General features: G+C 34.5%; 1 protein-coding gene across 1 annotated transcript in view; it reads right to left on the minus strand.

Annotated features, from left to right (window-relative positions):
• The window catches only part of LOC111612543 (multiple epidermal growth factor-like domains protein 8), a 136,763-nt gene that overhangs the window by 56,630 nt on the left and 52,782 nt on the right, over positions 1 to 27,351 (minus strand). The window contains exons 15-17 of the mRNA XM_023353773.1: positions 24,665 to 24,768; positions 24,441 to 24,590; positions 24,190 to 24,344 (exon numbers count right to left, since the gene is read on the minus strand). Of these exons, the coding sequence (XP_023209541.1) occupies positions 24,190 to 24,344; positions 24,441 to 24,590; positions 24,665 to 24,768 (409 nt within the window). The remainder of the gene's footprint in view (positions 1 to 24,189; positions 24,345 to 24,440; positions 24,591 to 24,664; positions 24,769 to 27,351) is intronic.

The raw sequence follows: 27,351 nt of genomic DNA on the forward strand, positions 1-27,351 counted from the left end.
AACATTGCAGAGGAGAGGGAAAAAGGCTCGATCGAAATATTCACAGACGGCTCGAGAGTGGATAACCACGTTGGAGCTGCTTTTATGGCAATGCAGAATGACGCTGAAATTCATACTGAACAATATAGATTAATGGACTCATGCTCGGTTTTTCAAGCTGAGCTCTATGCTATCGAAAGAGCAATTATGTGGGTAACAAGAACCCATGTGTCTGATCAAATCATAATAAATACAGATAGCAGATCTGCTTTAGATACTCTACAACAATTTGCTGATACTAATGCAACAGCTTTAAATATTAAACAAATAATAAATCAAAGTGGAATTAACATCAAAATGAAATGGATAAAGGCCCATAGTGGCATATTTGGGAACGAGAGAGCGGACCTCCTAGCTAAGGAGGCGGCACACATGACTGACGTGACTCAAGGCAGGATCCCCATTTCGGGGATAAAGAGACTACTCAGAGACGAAACCATTGCAGAGTGGCAAGACAGATGGTCATACTCTCAGAAAGGAAGACACATGTTTTGGTTAATACCAAGCGTGGAAGAACGAGTCAAAGAACTCAATTGGCTCCCTATGGATCACATCAATTGTCAACTATATACAGGCCACGGGAATTGCTACTCATACTTAAAGAAAATCGGTAAAAGGCAATCAGAAGTATGCGATTGTGGTAGCGGCATTCAAGACATAAGTCATCTATTACTTAACTGTTACAAGTATGATAAAGAAAGGACAGAAATTCTAAGTCTTCATCATTTAAACACTGGAAATAATGACCTACAACTCTATAACCTCATCAGAGATAAGTGCCTCAAACATGACCTCAGGACCTTCGTGAGAAGGACACTTTTGTAAAGGTGATGGAGAAAGTCCTCTTCACCACCTATTGACCGGAAAGCTTCCGGCACATGCTTGTCAAGTTAGACAAGCAGGCTGTACAGTGTTATTTATGTATTTTATAACTTTTTACTCTATGTACTTAATGTCAATTTGTAATAATGTTAATTTTAATAAACGAAACGTCCTCCTTGTGATGTGAAAATGGGACAAGGATGATTCTGATCCCCGAAAGGGGAAATGATGATCATCAAATGAAAAAAAAAATGTACATGTACATCAGTACAGTATTGAAAAGGAAATAGTATAAACATTGTACATAAATATTTTCAGCTAGTTAGTAGGCATGTTTTTCCCATGCTGTTTCCAAGTTCAGAACGAAAACTGACTGATTACAAGTACAGTGGGTGATCGGTTAATGAACATAATCTGATCCAAGACTTTGTTCGTTATCCGAATTGTTAGTTAACTGATTATCAATTTACCATAGGTTTTTATGGGAATTTGATTAATTCATTCCAGAGACTCCAAAAAATGAAAAATATACACTTTACTACGTTTATTTATATGTAATAGTAAAAAACATATATATGCAGTCTTGCATTTTTATTAGTCATGTTTTTTCCATTTGTGGGGGTTAAAGATTCTGTCCAATGTCGATTGCTTTTCTCTTTTCTTCAAGATTTTATGGAAGTAACTAATAGTATTGTAATTGCAGAGATCCCCAACCCCTNATCACAAAAGGTGTCAAAGTGCTGCTAAAAAATGTTGATTTTGTGAGAGACTGTTCATTAGTGATCTTAGATATATCTTCCACAACAGAAGCCATTTCACACACATTTTGTTGACTATTAGAAGAACCTAGATTAGAAATTAGAAGTTGGAGTAAAAACCTTATCAGTGAAGTTTGTTCCGACTTCAATCTTTTTATTTCAACATGACTAGAACTATTTGCATGTGATACTAATGCACGCTTTCCCACATTACTTTGTAAGGAACCAAGTCCGAGGATTATTTTTATTTACTTTTATTTTGCTTTTTATTATATTTTTGTTTGGGGCTTATGTTTTGTTAGGATGAAGGTTTCCTCACCATTCACCTTAGAAACTTAAAAATAGAAAAGAAACCAACTCACCAACGAGAGAAAAGTGCCATAGAAAAAACTCGCGCACACTTGTACTCCCGAGCGGAAAAAAGTTAGTCCGCACCAAGAAAAAGGGGGAGACCCCATAAACACAACTTAGGGATTCGCTAAACCTTAAAGAATAAAAAAACATCCCCAAAATTGTCAAAAAGAATAACGTAAAAGGTTAGCGAGTATTGTCAGGAAAATAGGCTGCCAGACAAATAGAAAAAGTTTATCGTTAGCAAATAAGTATGTAAATGAGGGGAGTGATCGCATTCAGAATTGTGACATCACCTCACAGTATAAAGTCCAAACCTCAAGTGAAGACAAACAAGGTGAGCTGATAGCAACGAGCTTGGTGAGCTTTGTAGCAGTGAACGAGAGAGGTGTCCGATAGGATCAAATAGTTCCAAGGCAATTTTGAAGTTATTCGATTTGTGGATCGACGAATAGAGAAAGTCTTGAGAGTTGAGGAAATAGGTTCCTAGTATATTGAGGTGACAATTAGGATCTTTAATTCAAAAGAATTATTGTACATAAATTAAGTCTTTGATTTTGTCGAATTCCAAAGGGGAATAGAATTAAGTTAGAAAATAGATTGATTTGAGTTTTGTCGGGTTGATTCTTATTGATTTTCATTGAATAAATTGTTATTTGAATTTTACTAAATTTTGTATATAGTTTATTACCAGAACTTTTATTAAATATTTGATTTGTTATTGACAAACTTTGTCATTATTTAATTTGGTGCACGCTTAAAGTCCAGGCCTGGCATGTTAACGCAAATCCGCATAAAGTACCCATTAGGTAATGGCTATTTCCAGCACACAGTCGTGTCGATAATCGTTGTAGAGGGCGAAAAAATAATATAGTACTTTACAACTTAATGAGAAAACTTTATAACAAATGCAGCAAAATGCTTTTGTGTCATCATCTTTTACAGTTCCTAACCAGGAATTGAATTCTAGATAAATAGCTGGATCCAGCCATTGGAGATTAAACCCCATTTTTTTCCATGCCATTATAATTTAAGAATGTAGAAAAACACAAACCTTGAATAATAATATTACAAGACAGATGAACCAGATCAGATAGCAATGTGTAAGATGTTTTGTCACAACAGTACATAAAATATTCAAACGACATCCAATCCACATCTGCATATATTAATACATTAATTAAAAGTAGTATTGCCAACTCAAAACTCAAATTTACAGCTAGACATTTTAATAAAAATACCCAAATCATATTGTTTCCATTAGAATTGTTTGATTTTTTAGCTAGATTGTTCATAAATCTACTAAATCTAGCAAAAATAGCTAAATTGGCAACTCATTAAAAGAAAAAAAAATGTTCCGTTGCCGCCATTTTGATTTTGATTTCGGTGTAAAGGCCAGCGTTTTAATAATAATTTTTATTTATTATTTACTTAATTTTGCATTAAATTTTGTCTTTGCATAAAATTTTCTTAAGAATGCAGATAAAATTTATTTATTTTAACCCTTAATTAATTACAATTCTTATAATTATTGTAAATCATATTACAAACCATCTTTCTCACTTATAGCAAATTTTAATTAAACAAACCAATGTTTTCAGCCATCTTAAATAGCCTTCCTCAGGTTTAACATAATTTCAAACCAAACACAAATTATTTATCGTATTTATACAGACACTTGGCAAATCACAGAATTAAATTTTATTTTCAACTGAATAAAATACTGAATAAAATTGAATTAAACTGAATTAAATATTTTCAACTGAATAAAATTTAATTCTGTGATTTGCCAAGTGTCTGTATAAATACAATAAATAATTTATGTTTGGATTAAAAATTACTGGCACGGTTTCAAAAATACCAGAATAATTTCAACTCAATTATTCAATTAGAACATAAGAAAGTTAGAAGAAAGTTACATTAAAAGAAAATTACATTAGAAGAAGATATTAGAAGAAAAGTCAATTAGAACATAAGATTTGAAACTTCAAGTTTCACTTGTGTGAGATATGACGATTCTTTCCCTTTGGGAAAATAATGGGGATAAAGTTAATTCTCCCAATGTCAGGAAAGTTGAGAGACTAATAAGTATGTGGGAAACGTGGTACAGATGGACGAAGACACCTCTTTACTGTTTAACCCATTATTGTACAAATATGCTTACAATAAAGTTAAAGTTTTTCTATTTTAGTGAGTTCCTGGACAATTCCAGAACTTCACACTTGTATTCCTATGACATCATAGTATTATGAAAATTGGGATTCTTAAAACTTATAGAATTTAAATAAAATGAAATAAATACAAAATTAAACATCAAACGAAATTACAATTATACGTTAATAAAATATAGAAGTTTAGCGCATAGAATTGTAACTACAAATCTCTTTCTTTTGCAACATAACTATAAAAATTGTTTTGATGTTGTTTTGCACAAAAGATAATCAAATTTATTTTAATTTTTTAGTAAATTAATTAAATTTTTAAATTTTACCAGCTTTTTAAATTTTAATTATAAGCAAGTTAACATTGGTTAAACATCGGATTACCTAATTGATTTTCGAAACTATAACTACAGTATATGTATTACAGGTATGATCAATGTTGCCAGTTTTTAAGCTCTAAATTTGTCAAAATCAGTGATATCTGTTGCCCAATGTCATTTCTGTTAAACTAATTATTAAACTATGTATCAAAGTTGCTGAAATTAACGGAAGAGAGGGAAAAATATGCTTGCAGTACAGTACTTTCAAGGAAAATCATAACAAAAATGTGCCAACCACAAGTCGGCATCAGAATTTTACTGTAACTATTTATAATTTTTTTGTTGTGTAGTAATGTTTTAAACATGAAAAACTATTAAATTATAGACTTTTACTGATCTATTTAGCTATTTTGTAGTGAACATTCTAATAAATTACAATTTCAACTTTTAAAAATTTGCAAGCAAATTTTTAGTTAGTTATTTTTTATTCTAATTAACAATTTCATCTTTTTATAATCGCTAAATTATTAAAATAAAAAATTAAACACTATTACATAAAAGTAGTTTATCCTGTTATTAATCCACAACTGTAAAATTATATGGCTTCAGAACGGTGAAAAAAGCCATTTCAAAATGGATTCTGGTGTATTTTCTTATTAAAGATTGCAGCATTACTTCTTGCTGCCTGCAGATGGCTATGATTGGTCATCCATATTCAGCAAACGAGATCAACAAGGCAGCTAAGGAGACAAATTCCTTGACTTTTTGACAATTTTTGACAAATTCCCTGTCTTTCCCTGACATTTTCTGAATACTAATGAAAATCCCTGATGCATAAGAACCCTGACTTTCCAGATGCATAAGAACCCTGAATATAGGGATTGCATAAGGTGCTCAGATGTTATAGCTATACAGTAAGGAGACATATTAGGCTGTGGACTATTTTCTGGAGCTCTATTCCATTGATCTTTGAGTTGGTTTTTTTTTTGCTTGTCTGCCATTATATATATTAAGCTTTTATTATAGCCATGGCTTTCGGCAATTTCCACTATTTTTTTATTTCCTTCTGCTTGTCTTGTTCCTTGTTACAGTGCATATGGGCCCTTCTGGTAAGTGCTCTAAAAACTGCCATTTTATAGCCATACAGATGGTTAGAGCCAGCTGGACTGTAAATTGGGGTGGTGCTCAGGTTTTGGTATATCTTAGTATCATATCCACTTTCATTAAAGGTAATATTAAAGTCCAAAAAATGTGCCTATTTATTACTCATTTGTTCCAACTCAATTGTAAGGCCATACAGATTGTTATTCATACAGTGCATAAATTCTTTGATGTTTGATTTTGTTCTCCAGATGATGCATACATCATCAATTTACCACTTATATATTTCAATATTGGAAAAGAATTTGGAGATGATCTTGGCTTCTAAAAGACATACTACAATTTTAGCTAAGTCCCCAGATAATGAGCTACTCATAGGTATCCCTCTTTTCTGAGGAACATCTTCCCATCTAATTGTAAGCATGAGGTGTAACAAAGCATATGAAATAGTTCCAGTATTTGTTTGTGGTCTGCACTGCTTGCCATCTTAGTCATAAGCCAATCTCGTAGACTGCAGAAGCAGGACTCCAGTTTAACTAATGGGTATAGTGCCTTAAAGTCTAAAATAGTGATTCAGAATTCTTCAGATGGTGTGCAGTTCCATATAGTTTCAATTACCTGTATTGAATTAAAAACTAAACTGATAGCCTTCCAGGTGCTTAGCCAGGAGCACGTGGATCTTCTGCTCTATTTTTCTGGTGGACATGTTGGTTTTATGCAAGATAGGTTTCAATTCCACCTGTGAGGTTGCTGATGGGGGTGGAAATGTCAAGTCAATGGATCGCAAAAGGTTCGTATATGGGTACATTGGCACTGAGACAGACTCCATGGTTATAAGAAACCATTTATTTAACATGATAAGATCTGCGCCATCTTCAAAGTTCTAAGTTGGCAGCAGCCTCTGCGTCTTCCTCTCCTTTTCAAGATAGTCCCAAATAGAAAAGTGTCCCTAGTTTATGAATGACAGTTCCCCTCAACATCTTGACAACTCTGGGATGATGCAGTCAACTTCCTTTGGTGGGAAGATGTCAATCCAAGATCTGGAGATGGAGACAAAGATGGGCACAAGACACACACAACAACTAGTCCGACACTTGGAACTTTCAGGAGAAGCTGTCATGTCCTTAAATTTCCAATGTTTTATTAATTTCTGTCCTTGATTGCCCATTCCAATTGGTCGCTTTTCTCATTCTCGCTTTCCAAGTGATTGACCACTCATTATTATGTGTAATGAGATCTCAACTTAGATTGTGGGAGAGGTCAAAACTGAAGTTCAATTTGATCCTCAATCAGAAATGGTTGATGGGCTTACACTCACCTATGGTTTAAAAGTTTGCATCTCATTTTCATAAAAAAAAAAAAAAAAATTTTTAACTTTTCTCTTTTTCTTTCAAAAAAAAAATTGTTATTTTAATGTGATTTCAGTGAGGGTTTGGACCTGTCCAGAGCCTCACACATTCCGTTTAAGTGTTTTGGCATGGGCAAAGAGACTGGGGACTGCTGGTGAGGCTATTGTTGCATTGTGTAGCCATAACTTTCTTCTGAGATGGGTATGTGTAAACCTGTGGACTATCGATTGGTTCTTATCAACGAAGTCTTTTCCTATCTCCTCACACTCTGTGTCCTGTATATATTTCTGTAAGATGATGGTATAAGAATCTCTCTTCATCAACACCACAGCTTTATTTTTGTCAGCATTTAGAAGAGTGATGTTATTTTCCCACAGCCATTTTCTGCTCTTATTTAAAGCTTTCTAATATTCTGCTTCCTTGTAGTGCTTCTTTAGGTTATATTGTTTCATTTGGAAATATGCTTTCCATCTGAAGTATTCTTTTTGGGTTTTGTTCAGGTTGAGTATGAGGGTTTCAATTTCTGGCATGATGGTTTCTAGTGTTAGTTTACAGATTCCTGGCACAAACATCGGTCCTTTTTGAAGTACTATCTTAATATATTCTGAAGGGTTAATTCCATCCCAGCAGACTATTGGGGCTTGTCCACCAATCTTCATTGTTTGGTTTCTGGAACCTGAAGATCCAACTCAATTTTTTCTTATATCTACATTTTAGTTTCTCCACTAGCCTCCCTTGTATAGTTATAACCCTGTTGTTAGCCTCTATTAAGCTATTATGTTCTTATTCATATAGGTGATCTTCAAATTTAATTAGATTATTAAGTTTCGAATACCATAGTCTATGCGTTGTTCTAATTGCTTTCTGCGTGGCATATGAATCATAACTTATGTAGTAAAAATTCACATCCAGGAAGTAATCTGATATAAAAGATAGACATTGGATATACTTGATATTCTCTAGTTCTCAAGTTTAACACTAACCCTTGTTAGGGCTAGAACAAGTTTCCTATATATTTTAGCCGGTTTGGACATTCCAATAAAATCCATCCAATAAACTAAGCATTAATATAAATATATCGCACTAACTGTACCACATTAACTTTCTAGAAACTTTTTCTAGAACTCCACCTGAAGAAGATCCTAGGATGGACCAAAAACATGTGTGTTACATTTCAAAAATAACTGCAAAGTATTATAAGGTTAGTGCAGTATATTTAAAAAATATTTTGTACTGATCTTGAGATGTTCTAAACTAAATTTAGGGATATTGAAATTTTAAGCATATTCTCAGAAAAAAATATTACAATTTACTTCTTAGAGCCGCTGCAAACTAGTGCTTTGTGAGAGCAAAACACTAGCAAACATGCACCAGCACATCCAATGACATCAAAGGCTCTGCCTCTTTCTTCATGGCCGCTCTGTGGTTTTTCCTTTTCTAGCACAGTGATGTGAGCATACGCTTGCTGTTGACAGAATTCAACAGATAGAGCAGTCACACGCTAGCAAGAGAGAGCGGGGAAAATGGATGACTGCATGAACATGTTGTCAAGCATCGAAAAAGAAATATTAGAATTTTATCAATGTAAGTAAATTACATGATTAATACAGTTGACCTCCCCTATAACACTGTTGATTATTCCGTTTTATATGAATTCCATGTTGTACGAGACACTTAGATTTTACAAATACATGAGCCGTTCACAGCCCAGCACACATATTTGTAAAATCTAAGTGACTCATACAACATGGAATTCATATAAAATGGAATAATCAACAGTGTTATAGGGGGGTCGAATGTACATGTACATGGTGTGCACTTTTACGACTGACAAAAGCATACCAAACCACATCGACAGATGCTCTTCAAGTGGTGGCTGGAACACCACCCATTGACTTGATACTAAAAGAGAAGGCAAAATTATACCTCTGCAGAAGACGTAACAACATTCAAATTGCAGGACAAGAATACTCTGATAAAGATATTGATCTAGTGCCCGAAGTAGCTATGCTACCTATGCCGTATGATCGAAAAGCCATAAACATTGCAGAGGAGAGGGAAAAAGGCTCGATAGAAATATTCACAGACGGCTCGAGAGTGGATAACCACGTTGGAGCTGCTTTTATGGCAATGCAGAATGACGCTGAAATTCATACTGAACAATATAGATTAATGGACTCATGCTCGGTTTTTCAAGCTGAGCTCTATGCTATCGAAAGAGCAATTATGTGGGTAACAAGAACCCACGTGTCTGATCAAATCATAATAAATACAGATAGCAGATCTGCTTTAGATACTCTACAACAATTTGCTGATACTAATGCAACAGCTTTAAATATTAAACAAATAATAAATCAAAGTGGAATTAACATCAAAATGAAATGGATAAAGGCCCATAGTGGCATATTTGGGAACGAGAGAGCGGACCTCCTAGCTAAGGAGGCGGCACACATGACTGACGTGACTCAAGGCAGGATCCCCATTTCGGGGATAAAGAGACTACTCAGAGACGAAACCATCGCAGAGTGGCAAGACAGATGGTCATACTCTCAGAAAGGAAGACACACGTTTTGGTTAATACCAAGCGTGGAAGAACGAGTCAAAGAACTCAATTGGCTCCCTATGGATCACATCAATTGTCAACTATATACAGGCCACGGGAATTGCTACTCATACTTAAAGAAAATCGGTAAAAGGCAATCAGAAGTATGCGATTGTGGTAGCGGCATTCAAGACATAAGTCATCTATTACTTAACTGTTACAAGTATGATAAAGAAAGGACAGAAATTCTAAGTCTTCATCATTTAAACACTGGAAATAATGACCTACAACTCTATAACCTCATCAGAGATAAGTGCCTCAAACATGACCTCAGGACCTTCGTGAGAAGGACACTTTTGTAAAGGTGATGGAGAAAGTCCTCTTCACCACCTATTGACCGGAAAGCTTCCGGCACATGCTTGTCAAGTTAGACAAGCAGGCTGTACAGTGTTATTTATGTATTTTATAACTTTTTACTCTATGTACTTAATGTCAATTTGTAATAATGTTAATTTTAATAAACGAAACGTCCTCCTTGTGATGTGAAAATGGGACAAGGATGATTCTGATCCCCGAAAGGGGAAATGATGATCATCAAATGAAAAAAAAAATGTACATGTACATCAGTACAGTATTGAAAAGGAAATAGTATAAACATTGTACATAAATATTTTCAGCTAGTTAGTAGGCATGTTTTTCCCATGCTGTTTCCAAGTTCAGAACGAAAACTGACTGATTACAAGTACAGTGGGTGATCGGTTAATGAACATAATCTGATCCAAGACTTTGTTCGTTATCCGAATTGTTAGTTAACTGATTATCAATTTACCATAGGTTTTTATGGGAATTTGATTAATTCATTCCAGAGACTCCAAAAAATGAAAAATATACACTTTACTACGTTTATTTATATGTAATAGTAAAAAACATATATATGCAGTCTTGCATTTTTATTAGTCATGTTTTTTCCATTTGTGGGGGTTAAAGATTCTGTCCAATGTCGATTGCTTTTCTCTTTTCTTCAAGATTTTATGGAAGTAATTAATAGTATTGTAATTGCAGAGATCCCCAACCCCTTTAACCTTATTCTGGTTTGGATGCCACTTAGATGATAATTGTTCTGACATCCTCCCATTTCTTCAAAAGATTTTTAGTAGCAGATGTTGACATTGGTCCTCCTTTGTCTTCCTCTTTTTCACAAGAAAACACATCTTGCTGAGTTCTTGGTATTCTTCATTTGAGAGTTCTTCTGTCATCAAATCAGTTTCAGGTTCCATTATGAGCTCTAAAATGCTCTTTATTTCTTAGATCTGATTTTAATTACTCCATTAGCAGCTTGAGACTTCTTGATATATCTTTCATAGCTAAGATTGTGCCTACTGTAGACCTGTTCAAGCCGTACTGCCTAGAAACATCAGACATCTTGTGCCCACTTTCTACCTTTGCTATTATCTTTTACTTGGTTTCTATGGTGAGCACAGTTCTTGACACTCCTCTTTTTAGGCTCCATAATATTATCAGTTTCTTTTTTAAATAAAAAGTTCAGAAAAACACTTACAAAAATTCAGAGAATAGAAATCAATTAGCCCACAAAAAATTATTTAGAAGCAAGGCCTGGATGAAATTCAAAATTCGGTATTAAAACGTTAACGAATATCTGATGGAACAGTTAAACTTTCACCTTTTGTAAATAAACCCTGATGCAAAACTTAACAAGTGCCTGTCCGACAGTCTCACGAATATTATAAAAAGTTATTTCTCAGAAAGGTAAAGAAAAAGCTGGAATTACAAGGTTTCAAAATTTGGAGGAATATTATTGTGAGACAAGCAGAGGGCCAGGGGTTAATCCCTCCTGACCACTTACACTGCACAGATTGGTAAAACCAAGTCTTGGAGTCATCAGATGGCTAGGAGGGCAAAATTGAGTGGAGAGTGCATCAGTAAGCCGGGAGGCATCCTTTCAATGACAGGAGACAGGTTTAACAAATAAACAAAGCATTTATTGAATAACTCATCTAAGTTACAGGAGGCGATAATAAAACTAAGGTTAAATGGGGTTATGCTATACCAGGGGTCGGCAGTTTGTCAAGTGAGAAGAGCCAAATTGTCATGGAAACAGTATAACAAAAGTACCAGAGAGCCGCATATATAACGCCTACTAGGGGGCGTCTCCCTGGTGCGCGTTACAGGCATTCCATGACAATAATAAACTCCTATTACAAATATACTAAATTATTTATATTGTTTTTGGCCAAATGAATAATAATAATTTATACTGTTAATTTAAATGTGCAAAATACGACACACGACAGGGGTGCCTCTAGTGGCCGATTTTGGCATAACGTTACACGGATGGACACGCATTCAATGGGTTATGTATATATAGATATGCTTCAAATGTTGCCACTCGCATGCGACTCATGTTGATCAACACAAGTGTGGTCATGTGTGAACAGACTAAAGAGTGGTAGAGAGTACGCCGTACGAGTTGAAGTTTGTTCGGCAGCTCTATCTCATAAATTCATAAGTTATAAGGCTGCGGTGAAATGAGGCGAGGTAAAATTGGAGTTTATGTTCGAAGAGCCACAAACGTCTATGCAAAGAGCTGCATGCCTGTGCTATACTATTTACATAAAATGGGCGACTAATCTCATCTAGGTTGCTTGACTAACTTTAGGGCGAGAGAGAGAGAGTGATTTTACAAGTTCTAAATCCCCTAAATACCTCTCAGAGTAATAGCGAGTTAGTGCATCTTCTGTATGGAAGAGGTAGTAGTCCTTGGTGTCTTCTGTCCGGTGTCTTCTCCGACGGGATCCAATTTCTTTGCACGGAGATTGACACAAGTACAGAAATCACTTCTGTGTGTGGATGTGCGCTGAGCTACCAAGGCTCGAGCTTTTATTCAGTTGTCATGGGAAAGGAGTCACATGATCATCACATATTGACAATAACAGTGCATTCTTGACACCTATGTGTCAACTTTCCCATCTAATTGTTATAACAAAGTGTGACCTCTGATCTAATTCTCGCCAGGAGTGTTTTTCTATCGGAGTTGTTTACATTTTTTTCGATAGCTGCGTTAAATTCACGGATTTCACACCATACTACTGATCAGTATTGGGTTGAGCGTCGATGTTGACATCTCCTGTGCTCCAAAAGATTTTGAATTGTTACCTGAAGACAAGGGAAAATCAATTGGTATTCATTATTTTCTGTTGCTTCTTTTTATGTTTGTTCAGTAAAATGTTTGTTGTCCGATCATAAAAAGCTTTCATGAAAGTATTCGTTATCTGATTTGTTTGCAATCCTAACTGATCACCCACTGTATAGATTATAATTAAATCTTTGTTCTATAGCCAATCCACATCTGTGGAATCCAAGTCATGTGGACTACTACAAAAAGACCCAGAGGGATTTCAACACTAACACAATTAAGAGAGCTTTTAGCTTCTGACCATGGAATCAACATCACTTGTAATTAATTCGAACCATGAATTTAATAACTGGCCTGGTGGCAACACTAGTGACTAATCTCCTATGTTGCAGCACTTTTACGCAAGCAAACGTTGTGTAGTTTGTGGCTGCTTCGTGCCCATGTAGTTTACCAAGCAAAAATGGCTTGTAGCCTCATGAGAAAAAAGGCAGCGCTTTGCGAGAGTGTGACTGAGCGTACACTAGCTCTTGCTTCCTGTAGTTTGCGGCGGCTCTTACAGTTCAGTTCACTTAACAGAGTTTGTTTCTGACCAGATTCTTTATTTATCCCATATTGATCACCTTTTTAATAACATTATGAATTGCACCAATAGATCTTTTCAGAGTGTTGCAATCTGTCTATAAGATTTTCCTTGTCTATAGTACGAAAAGATTTTTCTCACTTTTTGCTCAGTTCTTTTCTTCATGGAGTTTGTAAAAACTTAAGTCAGAATGATACAATTATTATGGGAAGCAGGTAAATGATGTGCATTTCAATACATATTGTTTATGAAGTACATTTAATTATATGATGTAATACACACACTGTATGAATAATTATTTTACAGTGAATTTGGTTGTAATTTTTATATTAATTCAATCACTCAGAAATTTGAATATTTTTTACTTATGAATATGATATATTTGTATGTAGTTATTTATAATAATGAGCTAATTAATTGTTAAATTGGTATAAATAAACATTGAGTAAAGTTATAACCAAATTTCAAGTATGTGTATAATTTCTTTACAGAACTTAGTTTGAGTCACTATTTTATTTCAACCATGTATTAGCTCTTCTTTAACTTATACTGTAGTAGTACTGTTAATGGCAAATACCAAGTAAAGAGTTTCAAGGAAAAAAACTTGTACAAAAGCTGATAAATTGTTAAAAGAATAACAGAATTAGCCTAGTATCTTCTCTTGCCAATATGTCAGGGCCCATAAGGAATAAAGAGTTTTCAGTCTCAATGAGCTCTTCACACTTACAGAAAAAAACCGAAAACTTGTTATTCCTTATGGGCCCTGACGTATTGGCAAGAGAAAATACTAGGCTAGTTCCAATACAGGAGCGTCTAATTGCCAATCTGGAGAGACGCTACAATAACAACAGAAAAAATAAAGCTGGTGTAGTCAGAAGAAAACAGTACGTTTTCACTTGCTTACTACTATTTAATTGTAAAAATTAAAATTCAATAAAAGATGCAAATTTTAACATAAAAAATGTAATGTATCACAAATTACTTAAAATTCTAAGAAGAAAAAAAACAAACAGATAGCAATTGCAACTGTCCAATAAGGGCAAGGTATTAGCAGCATATTTAAGTAAATGAAAACAGTATTTCAGCTTNTTTACCAGCTTTTTAAATTTTAATTATAAGCAAGTTAACATTGGTTAAACATCGGATTACCTAATTGATTTTCGAAACTATAACTACAGTATATGTATTACAGGTATGATCAATGTTGCCAGTTTTTAAGCTCTAAATTTGTCAAAATCAGTGATATCTGTTGCCCAATGTCATTTCTGTTAAACTAATTATTAAACTATGTATCAAAGTTGCTGAAATTAACGGAAGAGAGGGAAAAATATGCTTGCAGTACAGTACTTTCAAGGAAAATCATAACAAAAATGTGCCAACCACAAGTCGGCATCAGAATTTTACTGTAACTATTTATAATTTTTTTGTTGTGTAGTAATGTTTTAAACGTGAAAAACGATTAAATTACAGACTTTTACTGATCTATTTAGCTATTTTGTAGTGAACATTCTAATAAATTACAATTTCAACTTTTAAAAATTTGCAAGCAAATTTTTAGTTAGTTATTTTTTATTCTAATTAACAATTTCATCTTTTTATAATCGCTAAATTATTAAAATAAAAAATTAAACACTATTACATAAAAGTAGTTTATCCTGTTATTAATCCACAACTGTAAAATTATATGGCTTCAGAACGGTGAAAAAAGTCATTTCAAAATGGATTCTGGTGTATTTTCTTATTAAAGATTGCAGCATTACTTCTTGCTGCCTGCAGATGGCTATGATTGGTCATCCATATTCAGCAAACGAGATCAACAAGGCAGCTAAGGAGACAAATTCCTTGACTTTTTGACAATTTTTGACAAATTCCCTGTCTTTCCCTGACATTTTCTGAATACTAATGAAAATCCCTGATGCATAAGAACCCTGACTTTCCAGATGCATAAGAACCCTGAATATAGGGATTGCATAAGGTGCTCAGATGTTATAGCTATACAGTAAGGAGACATATTAGGCTGTGGACTATTTTCTGGAGCTCTATTCCATTGATCTTTGAGTTGGTTTTTTTTTGCTTGTCTGCCATTATATATATTAAGCTTTTATTATAGCCATGGCTTTCGGCAATTTCCACTATTTTTTTATTTCCTTCTGCTTGTCTTGTTCCTTGTTACAGTGCATATGGGCCCTTCTGGTAAGTGCTCTAAAAACTGCCATTTTATAGCCATACAGATGGTTAGAGCCAGCTGGACTGTAAATTGGGGTGGTGCTCAGGTTTTGGTATATCTTAGTATCATATCCACTTTCATTAAAGGTAATATTAAAGTCCAAAAAATGTGCCTATTTATTACTCATTTGTTCCAACTCAATTGTAAGGCCATACAGATTGTTATTCATACAGTGCATAAATTCTTTGATGTTTGATTTTGTTCTCCAGATGATGCATACATCATCAATTTACCACTTATATATTTCAATATTGGAAAAGAATTTGGAGATGATCTTGGCTTCTAAAAGACATACTACAATTTTAGCTAAGTCCCCAGATAATGAGCTACTCATAGGTATCCCTCTTTTCTGAGGAACATCTTCCCATCTAATTGTAAGCATGAGGTGTAACAAAGCATATGAAATAGTTCCAGTATTTGTTTGTGGTCTGCACTGCTTGCCATCTTAGTCATAAGCCAATCTCGTAGACTGCAGAAGCAGGACTCCAGTTTAACTAATGGGTATAGTGCCTTAAAGTCTAAAATAGTGATTCAGAATTCTTCAGATGGTGTGCAGTTCCATATAGTTTCAATTACCTGTATTGAATTAAAAACTAAACTGATAGCCTTCCAGGTGCTTAGTCAGGAGCACGTGGATCTTCTGCTCTATTTTTCTGGTGGACATGTTGGTTTTATGCAAGATAGGTTTCAATTCCACCTGTGAGGTTGCTGATGGGGGTGGAAATGTCAAGTCAATGGATCGCAAAAGGTTCGTATATGGGTACATTGGCACTGAGACAGACTCCATGGTTATAAGAAACCATTTATTTAACATGATAAGATCTGCGCCATCTTCAAAGTTCTAAGTTGGCAGCAGCCTCTGCGTCTTCCTCTCCTTTTCAAGATAGTCCCAAATAGAAAAGTGTCCCTAGTTTATGAATGACAGTTCCCCTCAACATCTTGACAACTCTGGGATGATGCAGTCAACTTCCTTTGGTGGGAAGATGTCAATCCAAGATCTGGAGATGGAGACAAAGATGGGCACAAGACACACACAACAACTAGTCCGACACTTGGAACTTTCAGGAGAAGCTGTCATGTCCTTAAATTTCCAATGTTTTATTAATTTCTGTCCTTGATTGCCCATTCCAATTGGTCGCTTTTCTCATTCTCGCTTTCCAAGTGATTGACCACTCATTATTATGTGTAATGAGATCTCAACTTAGATTGTGGGAGAGGTCAAAACTGAAGTTCAATTTGATCCTCAATCAGAAATGGTTGATGGGCTTACACTCACCTATGGTTTAAAAGTTTGCATCTCATTTTCATAAAAAAAAAAAAAACAATTTTTAACTTTTCTCTTTTTCTTTCAAAAAAAAAAATTGTTATTTTAATGTGATTTCAGTGAGGGTTTGGACCTGTCCAGAGCCTCACACATTCCGTTTAAGTGTTTTGGCATGGGCAAAGAGACTGGGGACTGCTGGTGAGGCTATTGTTGCATTGTGTAGCCATAACTTTCTTCTGAGATGGGTATGTGTAAACCTGTGGACTATCGATTGGTTCTTATCAACGAAGTCTTTTCCTATCTCCTCACACTCTGTGTCCTGTATATATTTCTGTAAGATGATGGTATAAGAATCTCTCTTCATCAACACCACAGCTTTATTTTTGTCAGCATTTAGAAGAGTGATGTTATTTTCCCACAGCCATTTTCTGCTCTTATTTAAAGCTTTCTAATATTCTGCTTCCTTGTAGTGCTTCTTTAGGTTATATTGTTTCATTTGGAAATATGCTTTCCATCTGAAGTATTCTTTTTGGGTTTTGTTCAGGTTGAGTATGAGGGTTTCAATTTCTGGCATGATGGTTTCTAGTGTTAGTTTACAGATTCCTGGCACAAACATCGGTCCTTTTTGAAGTACTATCTTAATATATTCTGAAGGGTTAATTCCATCCCAGCAGACTATTGGGGCTTGTCCACCAATCTTCATTGTTTGGTTTCTGGAACCTGAAGATCCAACTCAATTTTTTCTTATATCTACATTTTAGTTTCTCCACTAGCCTCCCTTGTATAGTTATAACCCTGTTGTTAGCCTCTATTAAGCTATTATGTTCTTATTCATATAGGTGATCTTCAAATTTAATTAGATTATTAAGTTTCGAATACCATAGTCTATGCGTTGTTCTAATTGCTTTCTGCGTGGCATATGAATCATAACTTATGTAGTAAAAATTCACATCCAGGAAGTAATCTGATATAAAAGATAGACATTGGATATACTTGATATTCTCTAGTTCTCAAGTTTAACACTAACCCTTGTTAGGGCTAGAACAAGTTTCCTATATATTTTAGCCGGTTTGGACATTCCAATAAAATCCATCCAATAAACTAAGCATTAATATAAATATATCGCACTAACTGTACCACATTAACTTTCTAGAAACTTTTTCTAGAACTCCACCTGAAGAAGATCCTAGGATGGACCAAAAACATGTGTGTTACATTTCAAAAATAACTGCAAAGTATTATAAGGTTAGTGCAGTATATTTAAAAAATATTTTGTACTGATCTTGAGATGTTCTAAACTAAATTTAGGGATATTGAAATTTTAAGCATATTCTCAGAAAAAAATATTACAATTTACTTCTTAGAGCCGCTGCAAACTAGTGCTTTGTGAGAGCAAAACACTAGCAAACATGCACCAGCACATCCAATGACATCAAAGGCTCTGCCTCTTTCTTCATGGCCGCTCTGTGGTTTTTCCTTTTCTAGCACAGTGATGTGAGCATACGCTTGCTGTTGACAGAATTCAACAGATAGAGCAGTCACACGCTAGCAAGAGAGAGCGGGGAAAATGGATGACTGCATGAACATGTTGTCAAGCATCGAAAAAGAAATATTAGAATTTTATCAATGTAAGTAAATTACATGATTAATACAGTTGACCTCCCCTATAACACTGTTGATTATTCCGTTTTATATGAATTCCATGTTGTACGAGACACTTAGATTTTACAAATACATGAGCCGTTCACAGCCCGGCACACATATTTGTAAAATCTAAGTGACTCATACAACATGGAATTCATATAAAATGGAATAATCAACAGTGTTATAGGGGGGTCGAATGTACATGTACATGGTGTGCACTTTTACGACTGACAAAAGCATACCAAACCACATCGACAGATGCTCTTCAAGTGGTGGCTGGAACACCACCCATTGACTTGATACTAAAAGAGAAGGCAAAATTATACCTCTGCAGAAGACGTAACAACATTCAAATTGCAGGACAAGAATACTCTGATAAAGATATTGATCTAGTGCCCGAAGTAGCTATGCTATCTATGCCGTATGATCGAAAAGCCATACACATTGCAGAGGAGAGGGAAAAAGGCTCGATCGAAATATTCACAGACGGCTCGAGAGTGGATAACCACGTTGGAGCTGCTTTTATGGCAATGCAGAATGACGCTGAAATTCATACTAAACAATATAGATTAATGGACTCATGCTCGGTTTTTCAAGCTGAGCTCTATGCTATCGAAAGAGCAATTATGTGGGTAACAAGAACCCACGCGTCTGATCAAATCATAATAAATACAGATAGCAGATCTGCTTTAGATACTCTACAACAATTTGCTGATACTAATGCAACAGCTTTAAATATTAAACAAATAATAAATCAAAGTAAAATTAACATCAAAATGAAATGGATAAAGGCCCATAGTGGCATATTTGGGAACGAGAGAGCAGACCTCCTAGCTAAGGAGGCGGCACACATGACTGACATGACTCAAGGCAGGATCCCCATTTTGGGGATAAAGAGACTAATCAGAGACGAAACCATCGCAGAGTGGCAAGACAGATGGTCATACTCTCAGAAAGGAAGACACATGTTTTGGTTAATACCAAGCGTGGAAGAACGAGTCAAAGAACTCAATTGGCTCCCTATGGATCACATCAATTGTCAACTATATACAGGCCACGGGAATTGCTACTCATACTTAAAGAAAATCGGTAAAAGGCAATCAGAAGTATGCGATTGTGGTAGCGGCATTCAAGACATAAGTCATCTATTACTTAACTGTTACAAGTATGATAAAGAAAGGACAGAAATTCTAAGTCTTCATCATTTAAACACTGGAAATAATGACCTACAACTCTATAACCTCATCAGAGATAAGTGCCTCAAACATGACCTCAGGACCTTCGTGAGAAGGACACTTTTGTAAAGGTGATGGAGAAAGTCCTCTTCACCACCTATTGACCGGAAAGCTTCCGGCACATGCTTGTCAAGTTAGACAAGCAGGCTGTACAGTGTTATTTATGTATTTTATAACTTTTTACTCTATGTACTTAATGTCAATTTGTAATAATGTTAATTTTAATAAACGAAACGTCCTCCTTGTGATGTGAAAATGGGACAAGGATGATTCTGATCCCCGAAAGGGGAAATGATGATCATCAAATGAAAAAAAAAATGTACATGTACATCAGTACAGTATTGAAAAGGAAATAGTATAAACATTGTACATAAATATTTTCAGCTAGTTAGTAGGCATGTTTTTCCCATGCTGTTTCCAAGTTCAGAACGAAAACTGACTGATTACAAGTACAGTGGGTGATCGGTTAATGAACATAATCTGATCCAAGACTTTGTTCGTTATCCGAATTGTTAGTTAACTGATTATCAATTTACCATAGGTTTTTATGGGAATTTGATTAATTCATTCCAGAGACTCCAAAAAATGAAAAATATACACTTTACTACGTTTATTTATATGTAATAGTAAAAAACATATATATGCAGTCTTGCATTTTTATTAGTCATGTTTTTTCCATTTGTGGGGGTTAAAGATTCTGTCCAATGTCGATTGCTTTTCTCTTTTCTTCAAGATTTTATGGAAGTAATTAATAGTATTGTAATTGCAGAGATCCCCAACCCCTTTAACCTTATTCTGGTTTGGATGCCACTTAGATGATAATTGTTCTGACATCCTCCCATTTCTTCAAAAGATTTTTAGTAGCAGATGTTGACATTGGTCCTCCTTTGTCTTCCTCTTTTTCACAAGAAAACACATCTTGCTGAGTTCTTGGTATTCTTCATTTGAGAGTTCTTCTGTCATCAAATCAGTTTCAGGTTCCATTATGAGCTCTAAAATGCTCTTTATTTCTTAGATCTGATTTTAATTACTCCATTAGCAGCTTGAGACTTCTTGATATATCTTTCATAGCTAAGATTGTGCCTACTGTAGACCTGTTCAAGCCGTACTGCCTAGAAACATCAGACATCTTGTGCCCACTTTCTACCTTTGCTATTATCTTTTACTTGGTTTCTATGGTGAGCACAGTTCTTGACACTCCTCTTTTTAGGCTCCATAATATTATCAGTTTCTTTTTTAAATAAAAAGTTCAGAAAAACACTTACAAAAATTCAGAGAATAGAAATCAATTAGCCCACAAAAAATTATTTAGAAGCAAGGCCTGGATGAAATTCAAAATTCGGTATTAAAACGTTAACGAATATCTGATGGAACAGTTAAACTTTCACCTTTTGTAAATAAACCCTGATGCAAAACTTAACAAGTGCCTGTCCGACAGTCTCACGAATATTATAAAAAGTTATTTCTCAGAAAGGTAAAGAAAAAGCTGGAATTACAAGGTTTCAAAATTTGGAGGAATATTATTGTGAGACAAGCAGAGGGCCAGGGGTTAATCCCTCCTGACCACTTACACTGCACAGATTGGTAAAACCAAGTCTTGGAGTCATCAGATGGCTAGGAGGGCAAAATTGAGTGGAGAGTGCATCAGTAAGCCGGGAGGCATCCTTTCAATGACAGGAGACAGGTTTAACAAATAAACAAAGCATTTATTGAATAACTCATCTAAGTTACAGGAGGCGATAATAAAACTAAGGTTAAATGGGGTTATGCTATACCAGGGGTCGGCAGTTTGTCAAGTGAGAAGAGCCAAATTGTCATGGAAACAGTATAACAAAAGTACCAGAGAGCCGCATATATAACGCCTACTAGGGGGCGTCTCCCTGGTGCGCGTTACAGGCATTCCATGACAATAATAAACTCCTATTACAAATATACTAAATTATTTATATTGTTTTTGGCCAAATGAATAATAATAATTTATACTGTTAATTTAAATGTGCAAAATACGACACACGACAGGGGTGCCTCTAGTGGCCGATTTTGGCATAACGTTACACGGATGGACACGCATTCAATGGGTTATGTATATATAGATATGCTTCAAATGTTGCCACTCGCATGCGACTCATGTTGATCAACACAAGTGTGGTCATGTGTGAACAGACTAAAGAGTGGTAGAGAGTACGCCGTACGAGTTGAAGTTTGTTCGGCAGCTCTATCTCATAAATTCATAAGTTATAAGGCTGCGGTGAAATGAGGCGAGGTAAAATTGGAGTTTATGTTCGAAGAGCCACAAACGTCTATGCAAAGAGCTGCATGCAGTTTGCGAGCCGCTAATTCCGACCCCTGTGCTATACTATTTACATAAAATGGGCGACTAATCTCATCTAGGTTGCTTGACTAACTTTAGGGCGAGAGAGAGAGAGTGATTTTACAAGTTCTAAATCCCCTAAATACCTCTCAGAGTAATAGCGAGTTAGTGCATCTTCTGTATGGAAGAGGTAGTAGTCCTTGGTGTCTTCTGTCCGGTGTCTTCTCCGACGGGATCCAATTTCTTTGCACGGAGATTGACTGGCACAAGTACAGAAATCACTTCTGTGTGTGGATGTGCGCTGAGCTACCAAGGCTCGAGCTTTTATTCAGTTGTCATGGGAAAGGAGTCACATGATCATCACATATTGACAATAACAGTGCATTCTTGACACCTATGTGTCAACTTTCCCATCTAATTGTTATAACAAAGTGTGACCTCTGATCTAATTCTCGCCAGGAGTGTTTTTCTATCGGAGTTGTTTACATTTTTTTCGATAGCTGCGTTAAATTCACGGATTTCACACCATACTACTGATCAGTATTGGGTTGAGCGTCGATGTTGACATCTCCTGTGCTCCAAAAGATTTTGAATTGTTACCTGAAGACAAGGGAAAATCAATTGGTATTCATTATTTTCTGTTGCTTCTTTTTATGTTTGTTCAGTAAAATGTTTGTTGTCCGATCATAAAAAGCTTTCATGAAAGTATTCGTTATCTGATTTGTTTGCAATCCTAACTGATCACCCACTGTATAGATTATAATTAAATCTTTGTTCTATAGCCAATCCACATCTGTGGAATCCAAGTCATGTGGACTACTACAAAAAGACCCAGAGGGATTTCAACACTAACACAATTAAGAGAGCTTTTAGCTTCTGACCATGGAATCAACATCACTTGTAATTAATTCGAACCATGAATTTAATAACTGGCCTGGTGGCAACACTAGTGACTAATCTCCTATGTTGCAGCACTTTTACGCAAGCAAACGTTGTGTAGTTTGTGGCTGCTTCGTGCCCATGTAGTTTACCAAGCAAAAATGGCTTGTAGCCTCATGAGAAAAAAGGCAGCGCTTTGCGAGAGTGTGACTGAGCGTACACTAGCTCTTGCTTCCTGTAGTTTGCGGCGGCTCTTACAGTTCAGTTCACTTAACAGAGTTTGTTTCTGACCAGATTCTTTATTTATCCCATATTGATCACCTTTTTAATAACATTATGAATTGCACCAATAGATCTTTTCAGAGTGTTGCAATCTGTCTATAAGATTTTCCTTGTCTATAGTACGAAAAGATTTTTCTCACTTTTTGCTCAGTTCTTTTCTTCATGGAGTTTGTAAAAACTTAAGTCAGAATGATACAATTATTATGGGAAGCAGGTAAATGATGTGCATTTCAATACATATTGTTTATGAAGTACATTTAATTATATGATGTAATACACACACTGTATGAATAATTATTTTACAGTGAATTTGGTTGTAATTTTTATATTAATTCAATCACTCAGAAATTTGAATATTTTTTACTTATGAATATGATATATTTGTATGTAGTTATTTATAATAATGAGCTAATTAATTGTTAAATTGGTATAAATAAACATTGAGTAAAGTTATAACCAAATTTCAAGTATGTGTATAATTTCTTTACAGAACTTAGTTTGAGTCACTATTTTATTTCAACCATGTATTAGCTCTTCTTTAACTTATACTGTAGTAGTACTGTTAATGGCAAATACCAAGTAAAGAGTTTCAAGGAAAAAAACTTGTACAAAAGCTGATAAATTGTTAAAAGAATAACAGAATTAGCCTAGTATCTTCTCTTGCCAATATGTCAGGGCCCATAAGGAATAAAGAGTTTTCAGTCTCAATGAGCTCTTCACACTTACAGAAAAAAACCGAAAACTTGTTATTCGTTATGGGCCCTGACGTATTGGCAAGAGAAAATACTAGGCTAGTTCCAATACAGGAGCGTCTAATTGCCAATCTGGAGAGACGCTACAATAACAACAGAAAAAATAAAGCTGGTGTAGTCAGAAGAAAACAGTACGTTTTCACTTGCTTACTACTATTTAATTGTAAAAATTAAAATTCAATAAAAGATGCAAATTTTAACATAAAAAATGTAATGTATCACAAATTACTTAAAATTCTAAGAAGAAAAAAAACAAACAGATAGCAATTGCAACTGTCCAATAAGGGCAAGGTATTAGCAGCATATTTAAGTAAATGAAAACAGTATTTCAGCTTAAAAGCTCAGAATCTCAGAATACAAATAGTTGTTTCTAAATATTTTTATTTTGAAAAAAAAAAAAAATCAATTTTGACTGACCTGAATGAGGACCAGAAAAATCTCCTTGTACACAAACTCCATTAGTTGGATTAAGTGTATTTCCACACCAGCCACATGATAAATCTTTTAAACAGGATTTGCAGTCTGCATGTCGACTACAATCTCTACATTGTGCACCAGGTGTGGTGACACCACTATGAATGTTAAAAATCAATACTTTTAACATATTGAAAAGAACACTACTTATAGTTAAGAATTAAATATATATTTACATAATTTACTTTTATTACCTAGGTGCACTGCGATCCTCGTCAACCCATTCCCGACAACGACCAAACATAAAAGATGTTGTATATGTGGCAAACAGAAAACAGCTGCGAGTTTCTTCACACCATGCACAGCGGCCTGGATCTCCAAGACACGAAGTGCAATTAAAACGCCTAACATAAAAAAATTAAACATAATCTTTAAACCAAAACAGACATTTCAAAATATGCTAAATAAAATAACTTACAAATGACAGGGAGTGGGACAAAGATCTTGATGTCTGACGGCATCTTCAAATCTACCTCTACGACCACAGTGAGCTTCTTCAATCAGCCATTCACAATGATCGACCTATAAAAAATTTAAGCTAATAGTAAATAGTAAAGAAAATATTAACCTATTGAAAACATGGCAAGCAATCTTAGGTTACTTCCAACGGTAAAAAACTTTAACACATTGTAAATTTCCTGACCTCAATCACTAGTCATTAATTAATAGGTGTATTACAACTTTTTAAAAAAAATGTTCTAGTCTATTTCCAATCATATTATGGAAAGTCATGTGCATATTTAAAAAATTTATTATATCATATTTCATTGTTATGTAAGTCACATTTATGTTTTGAATTTGAACATTGCCATGTGGTGCATAGAATGCTCTGTTTTTTAAAAACTGCTCAAATAATATTTGATTTATGGGTGTATTAATCCAGTAAAGATCTCTGAAGTGATCAAAAACGTTTATTTGGTTGTTTTTTACATTAAATCTATCTGTTAGAACCATTAGGTGTCTTTAAATAGGTTCATTTTGAATAAAGGGTGAGAGTTTTTCACCCTTTTAAGAAAACAAACTCCCCAAAAGATATTAAAAATAATCAAACAAAATGTAATGATTGCAGAAAATAAAATAATATTTGGGTTCAATTCCTCTCACTGTTATTCATAATTACACAAACAAGACTGAGTGAAATAAAGACAATGTTAATCAAGTAATGACAAAACACAATACAATGCTAACAAATAAACAAGACAAATGAAAAATTGTTAGATAAACAAGCATGACTTTATATGATGTAATATCATATGTAAATATGTAATATTAGTAATGTACAAATAGTAACCATTCATCACATTGTTTTCATATAAGAATTTGAAGATTTTAAATATCAAATATTTCTTTCATTTCCTCAAACTGCATCACAATGAAATTAGAATAACTAATAAATAATCATTATTTTTTAGTACTGCATATATTCTCTAAATGGATAAATATACTTAATTTGATATGTTAAAATTTTAAAAATATATATATAAAGCCTTACTTATGAAAATAAAATGTCTTCTTTTTATTCTGCTTGCACTTAAAGTATTAAGGTATGTTTGAAAATACTGTAGTATATGATAGTAACGATGAGCAATGTCATTAGTAATAACAGACATCAATACATTTTTTAGCACGAGATTAAATTTTCAGATAAACTTAACCTAGCAAATTATCAGGAAGATGACAATTACAATAAATTAATTAGTATATATCAGCATTATCCTAAATTTCCTCAAAGCTCAAATATAATTTTACACTTTCAGAAAATGTCTCACTTAAAATTATAACCCTTGCTCACTAGCTTTCCAGAGTGGTGAGGCAGATTGCAAGCAAAGTACTGCCAAAAACTTAAACCATAACATTTTTTAATGATGTATGGTCTAACTGATCTTACTGGTTAGCATTTCCAAACAAGCCCTTAGAGAATTATTTTTTCAATGTCCATCATACATTCAGCCAGTTCCACTAACACATAGCTGCTGGATAATGAGGAACAAAGTATAATATGGTCAAACTATCTACAAAAATTTCAATCAACTCAGACTCAAATCTAGGTAACACTTAAAGAAACAGACTAGTCTCTTTAAAATCCTAGTCATCTGGTATTCTTATTTCATGTGATAGTACAATTTTATTTTTAATACTATTTTAATGTATGAGTAAGTCTGAATCAGGGCTGTGGAGTCATGTAAAAATCTACCGACTCCGACTCTTCCTTACCACCCGACTCCGACTCGGGGCAGACATGTTACTGAAAGAGACCTGGAAATTCTGATGTCATTACGTGATCTCAGAATAAATGATTCAATAAATAGAGTTCTAATAAAGATAGAATGTAGAAACTTTTTATTCCAAAGCTAAAAAACTCCTCTAAGTAATATATAAATATGTATTCAATAATTTTTACTTTTCCGGCTGTTATATATAACAGAGGGAAAGCATAGCGCTCGGTCAAAAAATGACCCCTCCCAAATTTTTACATGTTTGAACTCAGGACACCTTGAAATTTTGAGATATGCAAAAGATTTGAGGTTTTTTTCTATATGTGTGGATGTCAGACTGTGTGTGGGGGGCATGATTTTGTTCACTCTGTTTGAAGTCTAATAATTTCTGTGGTCAGAGTGGTTGGAATTGGAGTCAGATGGTTTAACACAGGAGTTAGTTATTAAACGTCAAAGTGGTTGAACTAAATCATGTCCCCATATATATTCTAACATTTTAGGCGAGAACATCTTAACGGGTTTTACTGTACTATTATAAAATGACAAAAAAGCTTACTTTGAGGGTAGAGATGGGTTTTATTATTATTTTTTTAATAGTATTAATGCTCCTTTATATGCAAGCCACAGTGCCACATTTTGTTTCTTAAACTTAACCCATTCTGAGATATTGTTTAATATCTCAGAACAGAAAATAAAGAAATTAAACAAATTAGACGCCAACACACACATGCACGCAAATTTTTCCCCTTTTATTGACTTTTTTGAGAGGTTCAGGCAGTCTCCAAATATGTAGATTTGCAAAAAAAATTTGGAGGGTCAAATTTGGCATGATTCCAATACTTTTCCATATTATATATACATAACAAGTTGGGAAGTAAAAAAAGAGTTG

This window comes from Centruroides sculpturatus, unplaced genomic scaffold (assembly GCF_000671375.1).
Source record: "Centruroides sculpturatus isolate CEXI.00-Female unplaced genomic scaffold, Cexi_2.0 scaffold1680, whole genome shotgun sequence".
In the NCBI taxonomy this organism is placed as follows: Eukaryota; Metazoa; Arthropoda; class Arachnida; order Scorpiones; family Buthidae; genus Centruroides; species Centruroides sculpturatus.